At 42.0% G+C, this 15177-nt stretch overlaps 1 protein-coding gene across 3 annotated transcripts in view; it reads right to left on the reverse strand.

The window, feature by feature from the left end:
- Window positions 1-15177, reverse strand: part of UTP20 (UTP20 small subunit processome component) — a 59188-nt gene that overhangs the window by 5452 nt on the left and 38559 nt on the right. For 2 of the 3 annotated variants that reach the window (XM_083462841.1, XM_083462839.1), the window contains exons 36-55: window positions 14472-14627; window positions 13351-13491; window positions 12736-12873; window positions 11593-11732; window positions 10924-11003; window positions 9810-10117; window positions 8846-8985; window positions 8488-8644; window positions 8006-8107; window positions 7291-7458; window positions 6851-7017; window positions 6296-6437; window positions 5185-5301; window positions 4439-4609; window positions 3447-3575; window positions 3109-3219; window positions 2860-2939; window positions 2091-2160; window positions 911-1093; window positions 463-594 (exon numbers count right to left, since the gene is read on the reverse strand). In XM_083462841.1, coding sequence (XP_083318967.1) covers window positions 463-594; window positions 911-1093; window positions 2091-2160; window positions 2860-2939; window positions 3109-3219; window positions 3447-3575; window positions 4439-4609; window positions 5185-5301; window positions 6296-6437; window positions 6851-7017; window positions 7291-7458; window positions 8006-8107; window positions 8488-8644; window positions 8846-8985; window positions 9810-10117; window positions 10924-11003; window positions 11593-11732; window positions 12736-12873; window positions 13351-13491; window positions 14472-14627 — 2832 coding nt within the window. The remainder of the gene's footprint in view (window positions 1-462; window positions 595-910; window positions 1094-2090; window positions 2161-2859; window positions 2940-3108; window positions 3220-3446; window positions 3576-4438; window positions 4610-5184; window positions 5302-6295; window positions 6438-6850; window positions 7018-7290; window positions 7459-8005; window positions 8108-8487; window positions 8645-8845; window positions 8986-9809; window positions 10118-10923; window positions 11004-11592; window positions 11733-12735; window positions 12874-13350; window positions 13492-14471; window positions 14628-15177) is intronic. The other variant, XM_083462840.1, reaches the window with a different exon arrangement.

The raw sequence follows: 15177 nt of genomic DNA on the forward strand, positions 1-15177 counted from the left end.
ACCCAGTGAAATTAATAAGCAGTACTAAGTTAGCTCCATTAATTCCAATGGGCCTGCTCTGAGTTGGAACTATTTTTATTTTTTATTTGTGTAACCAAAGCTACTACAAAGCAAATCTTGAATACCACCTAGTGGTGGAATAGTTAAAATGAATTTGTAAAATACTGCAAAGACACCTTGTTATTCAAGTGTTAATGTTTTTTCTCCTTGTTTTGAAGTTGAAACATTTATTGGTATATCAATCTTGTTATGAAAATCAGGATATGAAAATGTATAGGTTTTTCACATATAATGGTTTTAGTTATAAAAATGATTTGAAAGAATCTTAAAAATTTATTTCACTGCACCACTGGGTAGGTGGGGAAAGGATAGAGAGACCATCAATATACTTATGGGGCCGAAGATTTACTTTCACTCTACAAACTGGCAGCCTACCAGGAACAGCCCCAATTAATGACTTACATCTTTAAAATCTGAAGGATGTATTTCTTTCTCGATAATTGGGAGAATGGTCCCAAGCCTTTTTTCAAATTCGATTCCTTCAGCTTCAACAAATGTTCCACAGGCATGAGCAGCTAGCCTCTTGTGCACACGCTGTCAGGAAGCAGCAGCAGCATATTAGTGGAGATGGAAGGAAAGGGAGTTAGGATCTCTGCAGAAGAGATTTCCCAAGATAGTGGGCACAACTGCCTTCTCAACCACACAGCCAGCCATAATTCTTGAACCCCACAAGAAATTGGCCCAGTTATGAAGGCTCTATAAATTACAGTGCTATTCTTCCGCCAGCAAAGGAAGGTTAGCGGAACACAATCTCTCCTCCAAAAGATTCACCTCGACATTCCCTCGTTTTCATTCATCTAGCAAAAACTTCTCTACAGGACAGTAGTCAAACTACTGCTGTAAGCAGTACCTTGTCACTCTTGAACCACGAGGTGAGCAGGGAAAACATCAGGTCTCGGTTTCCAGGGCTAATCTTACTGAGGAGACCTTTGACTGCCAGAGCTGACATCTTTTTACACTTTGCCGAATCGTCGTTTACAATCATCATACATAGTGGGACAAAGAAAAGCCCACAAAATTGGTGCAGTAAACCCTGAAGAAAAGAAGAAAGGGGAAGTCAGTAAGCTTCTTTGTTGGCAATCTCTAGACTACATGAAAAATGCTGGTATCCAACCACCACACCACCCTGTAAACCTGTCAAAGCAATCAGACCTGCTTCTGGTTCTGTGCTAGGGCTAGCTGCTTGTCTAGACATGTGTTGAGGGTAGTGTACAGTTTTTGGTTATATGAATAGTGAGCTGAAATGCAGGTTGGGAAAGTGGGGAGAGGGGGAAGGGAGACTGCAAATAATATTCCCATTCAGCCATGAAGCTCATTGGGGGACTCTGGCCTAGTCCATGGACAGTCCAGGTGTCCCTCAGCTTCTGAAGTCAAGGTATGTACAAGCCTTGGGGCTCATGAGCTCCACCCCCTTGCTGCCCTGTGACTGAAGGTCTTCCTGGGTTGATTAATCGCAGTTTCCTGCTAATTCCAAACTGTGAAACTTCAAACCATGGTTTTAGGTCTTGTTTCATTTCTCAAGTTGGACAAATTTGGAAACGGCAGTTCCTTGACTCAGAAACACAGTGCAGCAAAGAGGAGAGGGGCAATATGAGGGTGGACCAAATGGGCACAAGGCTCAGGCATCTCCCAAGTACATCCATCCAGGCCTGAATCCTCAGCCTAATCTACATCATCACAGGGTTGTTGTGATAGTTAAAGTGGAGGAGCAGCATGTATGCTTCCCCAAACCCTTCGTAAGAAGGGCAGTTACAAATGTGACAAAGAAAGAAAAATGAACATGAAATTCAATCCATGCAGTCCGTATTTGTCCTCAGCAATGCCAGCATACTCTGAAAAGGCAACACGCTCAGGAAAATGTATGTGAGCAGCGCCCCATATCCTGTACATGTTTTCTCAAAAGTAAATCCTGCCAAATTCAATGGGAATACTTCCCATCCAGCCTTAATGCCTTATATGAAATGCCATAGTCTAGGGTTCAAGCTGAAATACGCTAAAGGTGGGAAGTTTGTGATGCAGTTATACATTACCTGGGGGAACATTTCAAAGAGGTAAGCAATCATTTCCAGAGCAGATTCTCTTCCTGTCTCATATTCATAACTAGGGCAACAACAGAACAGTATGGTCAGTGTCCTCAAGACTTGCAATAATTTTTGGCATACTAACAGCACAATCCTACACATGTTTAATCAGAAGTTAAGTTCCTTTGCATCTATTGGGACTTAGGAGCTGTATTTAAGAAAAGTACACAGCAAAGCATATATTTTCATATTACACCTTGCTTTTACAAACACCTGGCCTTGAAGAATGTTCATGTGTCTTTTCTTTAATAGCTGAATGCGAACAGGAAGTTAAATACATATGATGGTCATCATTGGAATTTGAGATGTTATATGTGACAAACCACTTTCTTCCTCCATACAACTTTTCTTGTGAAAGATCTCCACCTGAGACCCTGAGGAGTCACTGTCAGTCAGAATACACAGCACATAGCTAGGTAAAGAGTCTGGATCGGGTAAAACACAGCTTCCTGTGCTCATATACAAAGAAAAAAAATGTCAACAGGAACATAGAACAAAACTTCATAACCAATGAGAGAACATGTGCAGTGTACAGAGGATATAATTTGCTTCCAATACTCTACTGAGGTTTTATCCTAACGTCTTGGCCCTGCATGGCTCTATTACTGAGAACACTGTGTTGAGGGTCCCCATTCTGACCAGAGGGGAAAGCCCAGCCTTGTAGTTGCTATTTTTTCCCCTTTATTGAGAAAATAAACAATAATCTCTGTGCACTTACTTGAGTTGGGCAAAGATGTACTCAAGGTTGGTTTTCAGCTTCTTACCAAGTGGATAATCGAGAATATATTTCAAGTAAATCTGAGGGAGTGGGTGGAAGAAAACAATAAACAATTGGTTAAAACTCAAAAATACCAAATTTGTGCTGTTGCCAGCTATAAAATAATTGATAAAATGGAAACTGACGAAAAACAGTTGCTAGGATAAAAGGGCATGAGCACACCTCCCCCCCCCCTTAACTTCTACAAACCTGTCTGCACTGGATTCGAACTTGCTCATTTTGCCCTGTGATGGCGAAGTTTGCAACCTTCTGCATAACACCATCAATTTCGGGAACTACCAGTTTTCTGGATACAATCGCCTGTTTGAAAAGAGAAAAACGTATGACTGAGTCAAGATTGTGTTCTGCATTATGTTAAGTACAATTTGAAACTCATGTTTTTTCATTGTTTTTGATCAGCTTTCTACACATCTGCCCAAAACAATTTTGCCCAAAACAAAACTACCACTCGGAAAAAGATTTGAGACTTCCATCTCCATTTCAACAAATGATTCTTAAAAGACAACTTGTTACAGTGCAAGTGATACCTTTAAGAGGCCAAAGGCAGTGGCCTGTCGTAATGAATCGTAGATATCTTCTTCAACATATCCAAGCAACACTTGTAGTTGTTTCTCTGTTATGTGACTCTTTGCATTCCTCACAAGCAGAGTTACACACTGTAATTAAAATTTAGCCGTATGAACATGACCATTACAGAATGTTCTACAAGATTCAGAGCCTCCTGAGAGTTTGTAGGGCGCTCTCTACAGGTATTGTGTGATCATCACCTCCCTACCCATTCGGGTTGCAATCCAAAACATTTACTAGGGAATAAGCCCCATTAAAAAACAATGGAACCTCATAGGGCTGTGCTGTAAAATCTGTAGACAAGGCTCTGGGCTCACAGTTCCCCTACTTAGATGTCAGATTGGTGAGAACCACTTTATGGGGGAGGGAATGTTAGACTTTTTAACCATTTCACCACAAACTTTTATTTATTGCAGCAATGTACTTGTTTTACCGACATGGTTTTACCTGATTGTTTTACAATGGCATGATGCTATTAAACTACTTTGGGACCTTAGAATTAAGTGATCTCCAAGTTTTGTAAACCTTTGTTTTTACTGAAAATATGGGTGGTGACAAAATGCTACATGGCCGTCTCATTTTGTTACCAAGGATAAGTGTCTGTGCAGTGTGATTTTGAAATCTCAGAATCTGCATAGCAATGGAACTTCTACACAATGTGTGGGTCAGACCATTACAGGGAATGGATCATCTCCACCTACGGTCCCCTTGGATATTCTAATTAGGGAGCTGCGCAGTTCCCAGCTTCTGAGGATCACTGCATAGATAAAAGCTTTTTTTATTAAAAAAAAAAGTTCTGTGAACACAATTTTTTCAAAACGATTTGCAGATCTAAAGGTGTCTGAAGTCCGTTTTCTATCACACCAATCATCCATGCCACAAAGGCACATGAGTCTGAAAGAAAAGCACCCTGCAAGATCAACACTGAGCTGTTCTACCAGTTATAACTTACTTTGAAACAATTTACAACCAAATGAAAATTCTGGCCTTTAGCAGCTCCTGGCTTGGCAAAGTCTTTCAGCAGAACGAAAAGCCGCTCGATTAGCTGCTCTATATTCTTGTCTACTGCCGGCAATGGGAACTTTAAGACCCACAGAAGGGACTGGAGAGAGCCAGTGATCACCTGCGAAGAGAACAAATGAATTAATAAAAAAAGCTAGGTGGGTCTATAGAAATGTTTTGTACCGGCCACAAATCCCTTGAAACTGGAATTCTTGAGCTTTTTGATCACGTGAGAGATGCCACTTTCCCCAAAGCCCTCAGCACAATCCACGCTTGAGTGGCAATTCACATTGATGTGGACAGTCTTTCAAGAGTCAGGAGCAAGTGTCAATGTCAAGTGCTACTCCTTCACTCACCTCCTGTTATGCTTCTGCTTTGGTGCAAAGACTCTGGTTTGTATTAAACGATATTTCTGCAGTCCAGGTGTAATAGGGAACTCTGGTTCGTATTAAACCAGAGTTCCCTATTACATCTGCACTGCAGAAACATGGTTTGATGTCAGTTAAGAAACCGGGAAAATAAGTCTCAATGATCTTGACTGGATTCTAAGCAATCAGTATGTGAAAGTTAGAATTTCCTCCAGTTCCTTTATCGATCTTAGTGACAGAATGAATTAAGAATTTTGGTCCACGCTGAACTTTGCCATCTGCCAGCATTGCAGAGGTTAGAGCTATTGCACTGAGTTCAGAATCCTACCTTAACATCTGTGGACTGAAGGCAGTCGACAAGCAGCTGAACGAAAGGATCCAACATTTCTAAAGTGTGATCATCTGAGGAATTTATTTTGGACCTCTTCAGACTCATGTGCAGTAGCTGTAATAGGAAATAAGTGCTTGGAATTAAATGCATAAATTAAAAGGGGTAATAGATCTGAAAAACCAAATTGTTTAAAAGAAGACTAATAATAATAATATTTATACCCCACCCATCCAACTGGGTTTTCCCAGCCCCTCTGGGCAGCTTACAGCATATATCAAGGGCAACCTCGGGTTGTTAGCAACTAACGGCTTCAGAAGATAACTGACATGCTATGCAATTTCAGTGATATCTTGGAAATACAGCTTTTAAATGAAGACCTGAGAAACACATGAAGGATCAGAGGCACTGGGCAAATGGATGGAGAAAAAGATTCTCACCACCCCTCAATGTCAACTCTATGCTGCTCATTCATGGCTCCATGCCTACCTAAGAAAATCTCCCTACAGTCCCAATGGGGAAAGTGCGCTATAAAGCGGTAAATCTCCATAACCACATTTTTCTACAACATGAAATAAGCCAGTGCATTCATCCTCACTCCTCTCCCCAACCTTCCTCTGTGCCCTGTGTTCCTATTTAACAGCAAACACCTGCACTGGCAAACTAAAGTTTTTGCAAGTTATAGTTTACCCAGTTTCGATGTAATGGTGAAGTGTGGTTTGTCACTAAACCGATAATAAAGAATGAAGTTAGAACGTGCAAGGGTTGGAAGAAACATGTGAGCACAGCAAAAATGGTCCTAATCCTCCCAACCACAGCTTGGACAAAAGGGAACATTATGTCTGAATTGACCCACTGCCTCAAACTTTTCACAAGCTGGAGATGAGGGGAAGATGAGCATTACTGCCATCCCTTATGAAATGATGTTGGGCATGGCTAGAGTGGTCAGAGGAGTATATTCTATCCTCCCCACCCCAATCAGATGAAGGAAACAAGAAGTATTAAATTGACTAGAGCACAGCCATGTCCCCCCCCCAAATATTTCTGCACTGAAGCATAAAGAAATATGTTTTGATTTCATTTTTAAGCACACAGGGCCCCTCTTACATACCCGTAGCCCTGATTCAACCAGAATGTGCATGTTTGTCTTGCTGCTCACAGGTGCCTTCTGCCCTCCTCGAACTGGAGCTGGTGGAAGCAAGAGGCAGCTCTTTGGTTGCAAACGAGGATCTGGAGGAGCAGGAGCTTTGGTTCTGAAAACAAAACAAACTTTTCAGCTAGAATTAAGGCCTTAATTCATCTGGGCCGAGCACAGACATCACAATGAGCAAAGAGGAGAATCTTAGAATTGTAGAGTTTCAAGAGACTCTATAGTTCAACCTCCTGCAAAGAATCTCCTTTCTTGTAACTTGGATCCATTGGTTCAAAACTACATTGAATCGAAACTTCATGGGTGACTGAAAATCAAGGCAAGCCTGGGACTTTAATGACACTACCTCACAACATATGGCTTGCAAGTAGCAGTCTTTGCGACAGAGGAGCAATCCTGAAAAATGAGTCCAACTTACTTCTGTGAGTAAACACATTTTCAGAAGTGGCCAATTTGATCATCCTAGCAAGCAGACGAAAAGACAACTGGATTTGAATTAACTTTCTACAAACTCACTTTGCTTTCTCTGTTAACAGTGGTAGATTTTCACTAATCAGTCCGTGGCTGAGTAGAAGGATGGTTTCTGCACTCATTGCTGTGTTCATTATCAATCCAGACACGATGCGGCGTAAAGTTTCATGTACCTTCCGAGACATCTTTAGGCTTGTAGTATTCTCTAAAATCTGCAAGTAGACATTAGAAAAGCCACCTTAAAACGGAAACCCTGGTGTTACAGATCCTTCTTAGACCATATGCTGTTGATTTCTGAAAGACACATGATGTTTGCAAAGTCTGCATACCATGCTAAACTAACACATCTGTTTCTATATCGGTAGCATGATCCCATAAAAACGCTTCATGGTGTCACAGTCTGTCCTCCCATTATTCTTCCATATTTTAGTAGTTTATCATGCCACTGCCAAATTTCTCTTTTGGAGAGAGAAAATCTACCTTACCTCTTTCAATGGAAGAATGAGCTTAGTCACTTGGTCTTTCCCTATGTACTTGCCAAGGATTTCATAAGAATCATAGCTCTTGCTTCTGCGAGCCTCCATGACTTTGGAAACTATGCCTTTCACCTCTTTCTCCTCTGCAACTTCCCCAAACAGTTCGTGGTTGAAAATCTTTTCAGAAGACACGGAGGAAAGTGTTAGCAGTAAGTAGCAGTAGAGCAGCAGTTATAATTTTGCATCCACCTTTTCAGACATGAACAACTAAAGGTCCAACACGTTCATCTTTAGGGGTGAGGGATGAGCTCAGTTCCTACAGCATCTGCTTTGCACCCAGAAGGTCTCAGGTCCAACCCCCAGCATTGACAGATAGGGCTGGGAGAGTTCCCTGGTTGAAACCTTGGGAAGCTGCTGCCAGTCAGTGCAGACAATATTGAGCTGATGGACCCATGATCTGACTGGGCATAAGAGTGTTCCCTTTAAGAAACAAAAGATCTGATAAAATGTGCAACTAGTCAAGAAGGAAGAGGACCTAGTATTACTTGGGCTCCTTCATGAAGGCAACGGTTTGGTATCACCCAACCAACCACCACCCTCTCCCCATCCAGGTATTACAGGAACTGGAGGTGTAAGCTCCCGATTGCAGTGACATCTCTGAAATGAGCTCCTTTTACACTTGGCATTTTCCGCACGCAGCAAACGTCGCTTTCAAAGAACTTACTTCAGTCATAAGTTCTACGCAGGGATCCAAGTCTCCCACTTTAAGTCGATTGCTGGCGAGGCTCTTCAGCAAGAGGTGGACTGTGAAAGTCAACACGTGGACCTACATGAGCAAAAGAAATCAAGTGACTCTGTGTTTGTTAATTAAAAGGATAACTAATAAAAGAATGGCACACGTACACAACTGGAATGGTATTTAGAAGATTGCTATAGTGCTTTCAGCAGTCCCCACCCGCAACTGTTACCTACTAAATTAATCTTCGATACAATCCAGCATTTCTTCCAACTGCCTGAGCTTGGACCCAACTTCTCAACTGATTCTGCTTTCTGCTTGCCTGGTGTTGCTATCAATTAGGCAAGAGAGCCCACTGCAGATTGTGAGTTCAAGGAGCAGGGCTAAGGAGCTATAATGTCCTCTGCCCATAAGCGCCTCCTCCTCCTATCTAATAGGAAGGCGGAAGAAAAAGAAAGCCAGCACTATACCTGGTAACCATGGACGAGGGTTGACTGCATCTCTTTTAAGACATACTGCAGATACTGTGCCCCCAAAGCCTCCATTATTTTCATCAGGGTGTTGCGTGCAATATCCCGTATTTCCTGTGCTCTGTTCCTCAGAAGGGAGCAGACTTTCAGGAGGATGCTGGAGCCAACAAAGCAGCAAAACAGAAGAGAACCAAAGACAAGCTTCAATTATCACTCCAACAGGTTTGTACAATCTTTATCCTATATATGCAAGTATGCATCCCCCCCCCCCCATATGCGCTATCTGTATGTCTATATATATCCCTAGGTGATTTTCACCATATGGAACTTAATATGCACTTGAAAAGACTGTGCATACCTTGGCAAGTTCTCTTCCATGACATCTTGGGGAAGAGACTGCATCAGCTTGACCATCGCAAAAGCAAGTGGAACCCGAACAACTTCTTCATCATTCACAACCTTAGATTTCACAAGCTTGTGCTCTTCATCTCTTTTGACCTGCAGGGCACAGAAACACATCATCTCCAAAGTTAAAGGTAACGGTAAAGGGACCCCTGACCATTAGGTTCAGTCGTGGCTAACTCTGGGGTTGCGGCGCTCATCTCGCTTTATTGGCCGAGGTAGCCGGTGTACAGCTTCCGGGTCATGTGGCTAGCATGACTAAGCCGCTTCTGGCAAACCAGAGCAGCGCACGGAAACGCCGTTTACCCTGCCACTGGAACGGTACCTATTTATCTACTTGCACTTTGACGTGCTTTCGAACTGCTAGGTTGGCAGGAGCAGGGACTGAGCAACGGGAGCTCACCCCGCCGCGGGGATTCGAACCGCCGAGCTTCCAATCGGCAAGTCCTAGGCTATGTGGTTTAACCCACAGCACCACCCGCGTCCCGGCATCTCCAAAGTTACTCAATAGCATTTCCAACTGCCAGGTGTTAAAGACAGTGACCTTACATCTACACCTGGAGAGAATACAACACTGGAGCCGAAACTCTGTCTAGCCTACCACACAAGGTTGTTATGAGGAGAAAGTGAGGTTCACTTGGTATACTTAAAGGGGGTATTCAGAGCATCTCTTTGGTACCAAGGGCCACAACTGGCATAAATAGGAGCTTTTCTTTTAATGCTAATAGGAGGTGGAGGGGACAAAATGTTAATGCCGCCCACCTCAGTCCTAACCCGGACTGGTCACCCACGTAAGGACCATTCACACAATTTAAAAGCCACTTGCTATTTTGCTGAATGACAATTCATCTAGTTTAGCTCCCAGAATCAAGATGTACTAAAGATTATTTAAAAATAAACCCCGAAACTCAGAAATGTACCTTTGCAATGAGACATTTGTGCAATTTGGGCAAGATGTTACCCTGTACTGTTTCTTGTATATGATTTATCAAGCATTTCAACTCTTCCTTATCCTTAGGCAGGAAGGAAATTGGTTTCAGAGCGATCTGGGTTTTTTTGTCTTCTTCGTTAGTGGATGGAGCAGACAAAGATGAAACAGGCTCTGTTTGTTCACTGGCATCTTTAGAAAGGTCCTTGGTGGTTTCTTGGTCTTCTTCTCCATCACTAAGTTCCACTTCCATTATTTCATTCTCCACTTCCATTTCAGTGTCCATGGCTTCTGCATCTGCTAGCATAATCAAGAGGAAGAAAGGCTTTGATGCTTGTCGATCAAGTCCTTTGTTGGAACAAGACGGACAAAATCTAGAGCGCTCCTGTTTAAGATTTTAGCAGGCCACACCCCTCTTCCAGGATTCCCCATTCCATTCCCACTCTCCCCAACTGTTAGCCAGAATTCTGTGCCTCGTGAATATGATTCACACTCAGAGAAGGATTCCTTATTAGTACAGAGCAGAGATGGGAAATAAGCAGGCCTGGCCCTGCTTTATTTATAACTCCACATAGGTTTAAGACTGGGGCATTACGTAGATATTCTGAACTAGAAACCCAATAATTAACTTTTTAAAATAGAAAGCAGAGATTTTAAAATGTATAATGAAACAACAGGCCCTGTGTTTTGCATTCGAAGAGTAATAATGGTCATGCAAGTTTATTTATTATATCAGAACAGAAGAAGAGCCTGCTGAATCAGGCCAGTGGCCCATCTGGTCCAGCAGCTTGTTCTCACAGTGGCCGACCAGATGCCTGTAAGAAGTGCGCAAGCAGGACGTTGAGCACAGCAGCACTCTCTCTTCCCCCAGTCTTCAGCAACTGGCCTTCAGAAGTATTACGGCCTCCAGCGCTGGCGGCAGAACATGGCCGCCTAGGTCAGCAGCGATCAGAGTTACAATGCATTAGATGCTAAAGAGGGTGCAGCGTTAACAGGTTGTAGCAAAAAGTCCACAGCACTTTAAAGCCTACCAACATTTATCGTGAGAAGCATAACCTTACAGGAGCTGGAGCCCACTCCACCAGATGCAGGAATCAGAACCTCACCTTCCTTTTGAATCATCTCAAGCTGCTTTTCAAGAGTTTCGTAGTCAAAGTGAAAAGCCTCCAGCACCGTAACTAGCACACTGTCAAACAGATTAAGGGGCGGGGGAGAGAAATAAAAGGTGCTAAAATCCAAAAAACGTACAACTTTTCTATTTGTAAAAGGACTGGACTAAAAGAACTGCTCAAGTGAATACTTATGGGGGCACTGGGCTTGAGTTTCTTGAACAGGTGCTCCCTAGGCTGCATGACAAATCTTTAAAACAGAGGGTACACTCAAAAAGCAAAGTGCAGTATAGCACTGGGGGAGGAGTGGAATCTAGCGTTCAAAGAACGCAAGCAAAAATCTCTTTGGACAAGAGCATTCCTAAAGTAGTTCTTTGATATCTGGCCAAAGTGAATTAAAAGTGCTTGGAACATAAAGCTCTCTTTTCACACAGACTGAAGTTCAGTGCTCCCATTGACACAGTCATCAGCTTTGTTAAAACGACAGCTCTAAAACAGTCCACAAAGATACTATCCTTGTGTGTCAATTTCCTTATTAATGCTATCAGTATGGAGTGACTGGCATTGCAAACCCCTGCAAGGTTGCTCAGAAGCAAGTCCCACTATGCTGCTTGGTAAGTGCACACAGGATTACAGGATAAACCTTAAAACTGACATTTACAGTACCTGACGCCCAGTTTTTGATTGATCTGTCCAGTCTGCAAGACGTGTATGAAATGTTTCAAGTGATAGAGGTACGCTGACCAAGAAAGATGTCTGCAAACAGCTCCTACCATTTCAACCGAAGCAGTTATCATATTTTCATACTGAGGAACAGAAAACAACCCTTAGGGTCTTCCCACTTTCAAGCAGCACAAAAGCCTTGCCTAGACTAACGAAGCCCATGCAGGCTAGAAGAAGCTTCCTTCCACATCCCCAACACTCCCTTAAAATCATGGCCAAAGTGACATTGTTGAACCAAGAAGAAAACCTATCCCAACACTTTCACATCAAAATACCCAAAAGAAGCAACATGCTTTGCAATATTCAGAGATCTATCTGAAGCTTTCCCCCTCATTATTAAATTCAGAAGTTGTGAGGTGTGTGGTGTAGTGGTTAGAGCAGTGATAGCCGTTGTGGTGTCCTTCAAATGTTGAGACTACAACTCCCATCAGCCCTAGCCAGCATGACCAATGGTCAGGTTGATGGAAGTTGTAGTACAGCAACATCTTGAGGCACCAATTATCTGTCCCTGGTACCGTTTGACCAAAAGTAGGGAGCTTTCGGTTCAGGTCCTCACTCAGCCATAAAGCTCAGCAGGTGCCCTTGAGGAAGTCACATTCTTTTCAGCCTAAGCTACTTCACAGGGTTGCTGTATGAATGCAATTCTTCCAAATGAAGAGAAGGGGTACAGAGAAATATGTAGGCCTCCCTCACTGAACTATTTGGATGAACTGCCAGGATATGTATGTATGTATGTATGTATGTATGTATAAATAAATAAATAAATAAATAAATAAATAAATAAATGTATAAATAACTAAATTATGAAGATATCAGACAAAGAAGAACTCGGCAAAGTTTAGTTCCCAGAAACTGTTGTGCACTGTTCCTTCTTTAAAAGGGCACCTCGAAATAAGAGCCTTAACAAACATTTCAAATAAGTACCATGCAGGGGAGGTACTTCATTTTTAAAAATCTCAGCCCAAATCCCAACACTCTTTATTTTCTCCTAATGAAAAGGGAAATCATCCTGTTGCACTTACAGAAATATGCCACTGAGGGCTATGAAATAAAAGTAGTTCCCATCATTGTATGCTAAAAGTTTACCTTAAGCATTTTCTCATCAAAGATAGTAGTAGTTGCGTAAGGCATAATGTAATTCTGAAGAGATTTGGAACAGAGTGTGATTTTGCCTTCAGCTAGTTGCTTAGCCAATTTCTTCAAGGCGCGTGCCCTTCTGTGGATCTAAGAGAGATACAAAAGTTTTCACTTAGTGAGGGCCCATATTTAATTCTGTAGACCTAGGGGGTTTGGGTGTCATAATCTATCAAAAGTTTCACCAGCTCTTAACAGCCAGGAGGGGGAGAAACGACACCTTTTTGGGTGAGCATCTTACTACAACACACTTCTATTTCTCAAACTGAGACACTGAATAAGAGAGAATACATTCTGATTAAATGCATACAATTCTAGCTGCTGCCTTTTAAATGTGACATCAACAGCAAAGCTTAGCATGTGCTAAAATAGTGTAAATGACATTATAGCTATTAAATCAAAACACACACACAGAGAGCTATTGTTCTCACAACGATCAATGATTTGCAACTGAAAAACGAGGCAGCACTTGCAAAGATTTACATTCACAGAAGAAGATGAAGTATCTACCATCTTTCCACTATCATACAACTATTGTCCAGTGGAAAGAACAGGATTGCATTATACCTGAATATGCTTCATATTTTCAAAGAAGTCCATCTCTGGATCATGGACGTCGGTCAGCTGGACCAAGTCCTGAAACTCTGGGTGGTCTGAAAATGCTCGAATCAAGCTGGAGAGCAACGATGTGTAATCCTGCTGAATGCTCTGAAAGCAACAAGTAACAAAATACCAATGAAAATGTGTGGCTTGGTGTTTTTTTGATGCAGCCATTTGATTATTTCTTTGTTAGAAACACACTGAGCAAGAACAACCATGCAAGAACACACACAAAAACCAGAATTATGCTTTTGAAACTTTCTCCCTTTGGGACCAGACTGACATCCACACATATTAAACATTCCTAAATAGATTTTTGTTTAGATCAGGGGCTCTACATATTTACATTGGTACCTGAACTACTCCTGCTGTTATTTGAATGAACATGTCAGGGAAGTGTGGTGGTAGCACGTGGCAAGACATCTCACGTGGCCCCACATCCTTCACGTTGCCCCACATCCTCTCCACACCACTGTATCAACCCCTCCCCTAGAATTTAGCTTATTTGCCATATTTTGGACTCGTCAACATGTTGGGCTGGAGTAAACACGCTAAGGAAGGTAGGTAGGTAAGGTAATAGGAACAATACAGAAGCATTTTGTTTATGTTTTTTAAAATATTTGCATCTTATCATTAGCCACACTGGGTGTTTTGTTCAATAAGAAGCCTGCCCACGGCCCTGTCTCATTTCAAAATACTAGAATAGGGCATCACTTGTACAATTCTCTTTCACAGTAATGTTTCCTCCTGAAATGTAACAGCAGTCAGGCAACAGTCGGCTTGATGATTACCGGCTTGTGGTGATGCGGAGGTGGGCTTTTTCACCAATGGAACGCACTCTCTGCTGAAATATGAGAGGCATCCCAACATGTGCTGAAGATGCACCTGTCCACACAGGCATTCCCTTGATCTCTTGACCAGAGTTTCTTCTTTTAATTGTTGCATTTTAATGGGGTTGTTTCATGGGAAATGGAATTATGGAATACTTCAATCGTGTTACATAACTGGGTTTTATATTCTATAAATCACCAAGAAGCCTATTTTGGCATTAAACAGCATATAATTAAAAATAACAACCAGCTTTTTACCTCAGTCTTGCTCTTCAGCCCTTTTCTCAAAGCTTCTAGAAGAGTGTGCTGAATGATTTCCTTGTATTCCTCTTCTGCGTGACTGATTTCAGCAAACAGGTTGATAATAGCATTCAGACAGAGGATGGCACTGTCACTTAGAGACATCTCTCCTAACTAAAGAAAGAAAAGATTATGGCAGCTGAGATTACAAGAGGTGACCCTGAAACCGTAGATTAAAAAAGACTCAGAAATACGCGTGAATATAATCATTGATAAAACATAAACCAGCTTCCCTGACAACAACTCAGAGCAGTTGTAATGGGAGCAGTAGACCTGGAAGCTTTAAATATCTGCAAGCCATATGTAAAAAGTACCATAAAATTGTTACGGAGCTCACTATGAATCAATCACATAGTCATATTTTTCTGTGAAGTAAAAGACTTTTTTGTCATTTTAAAGCTGGCAATGATAACCCACATGCTTACTATCTTTTAAAACACAGCCAAAGTCCACACAAACATGTCAAATACTGTCAAAAATGTATTTTACTAAGCCCCTGGGGACCCTCAGAAAAAGCCAATTTGTGGCACTGAGGGGAGATACTAGGAAGGTGGGGAGAATTGATGAGCATCAGGCAGAGGCAATGGAACAAGCAGAGATTCTGAAAGCTGCTGCCATCTTAGATGTAGGATTACTTTTGGTTCTTCCTTAACTCTCTTAGCTC

Source organism: Podarcis liolepis, assembly GCF_965112155.1.
Source record: "Podarcis liolepis genome assembly, chromosome: 10".
Classification (NCBI taxonomy): Eukaryota; Metazoa; Chordata; class Lepidosauria; order Squamata; family Lacertidae; genus Podarcis; species Podarcis liolepis.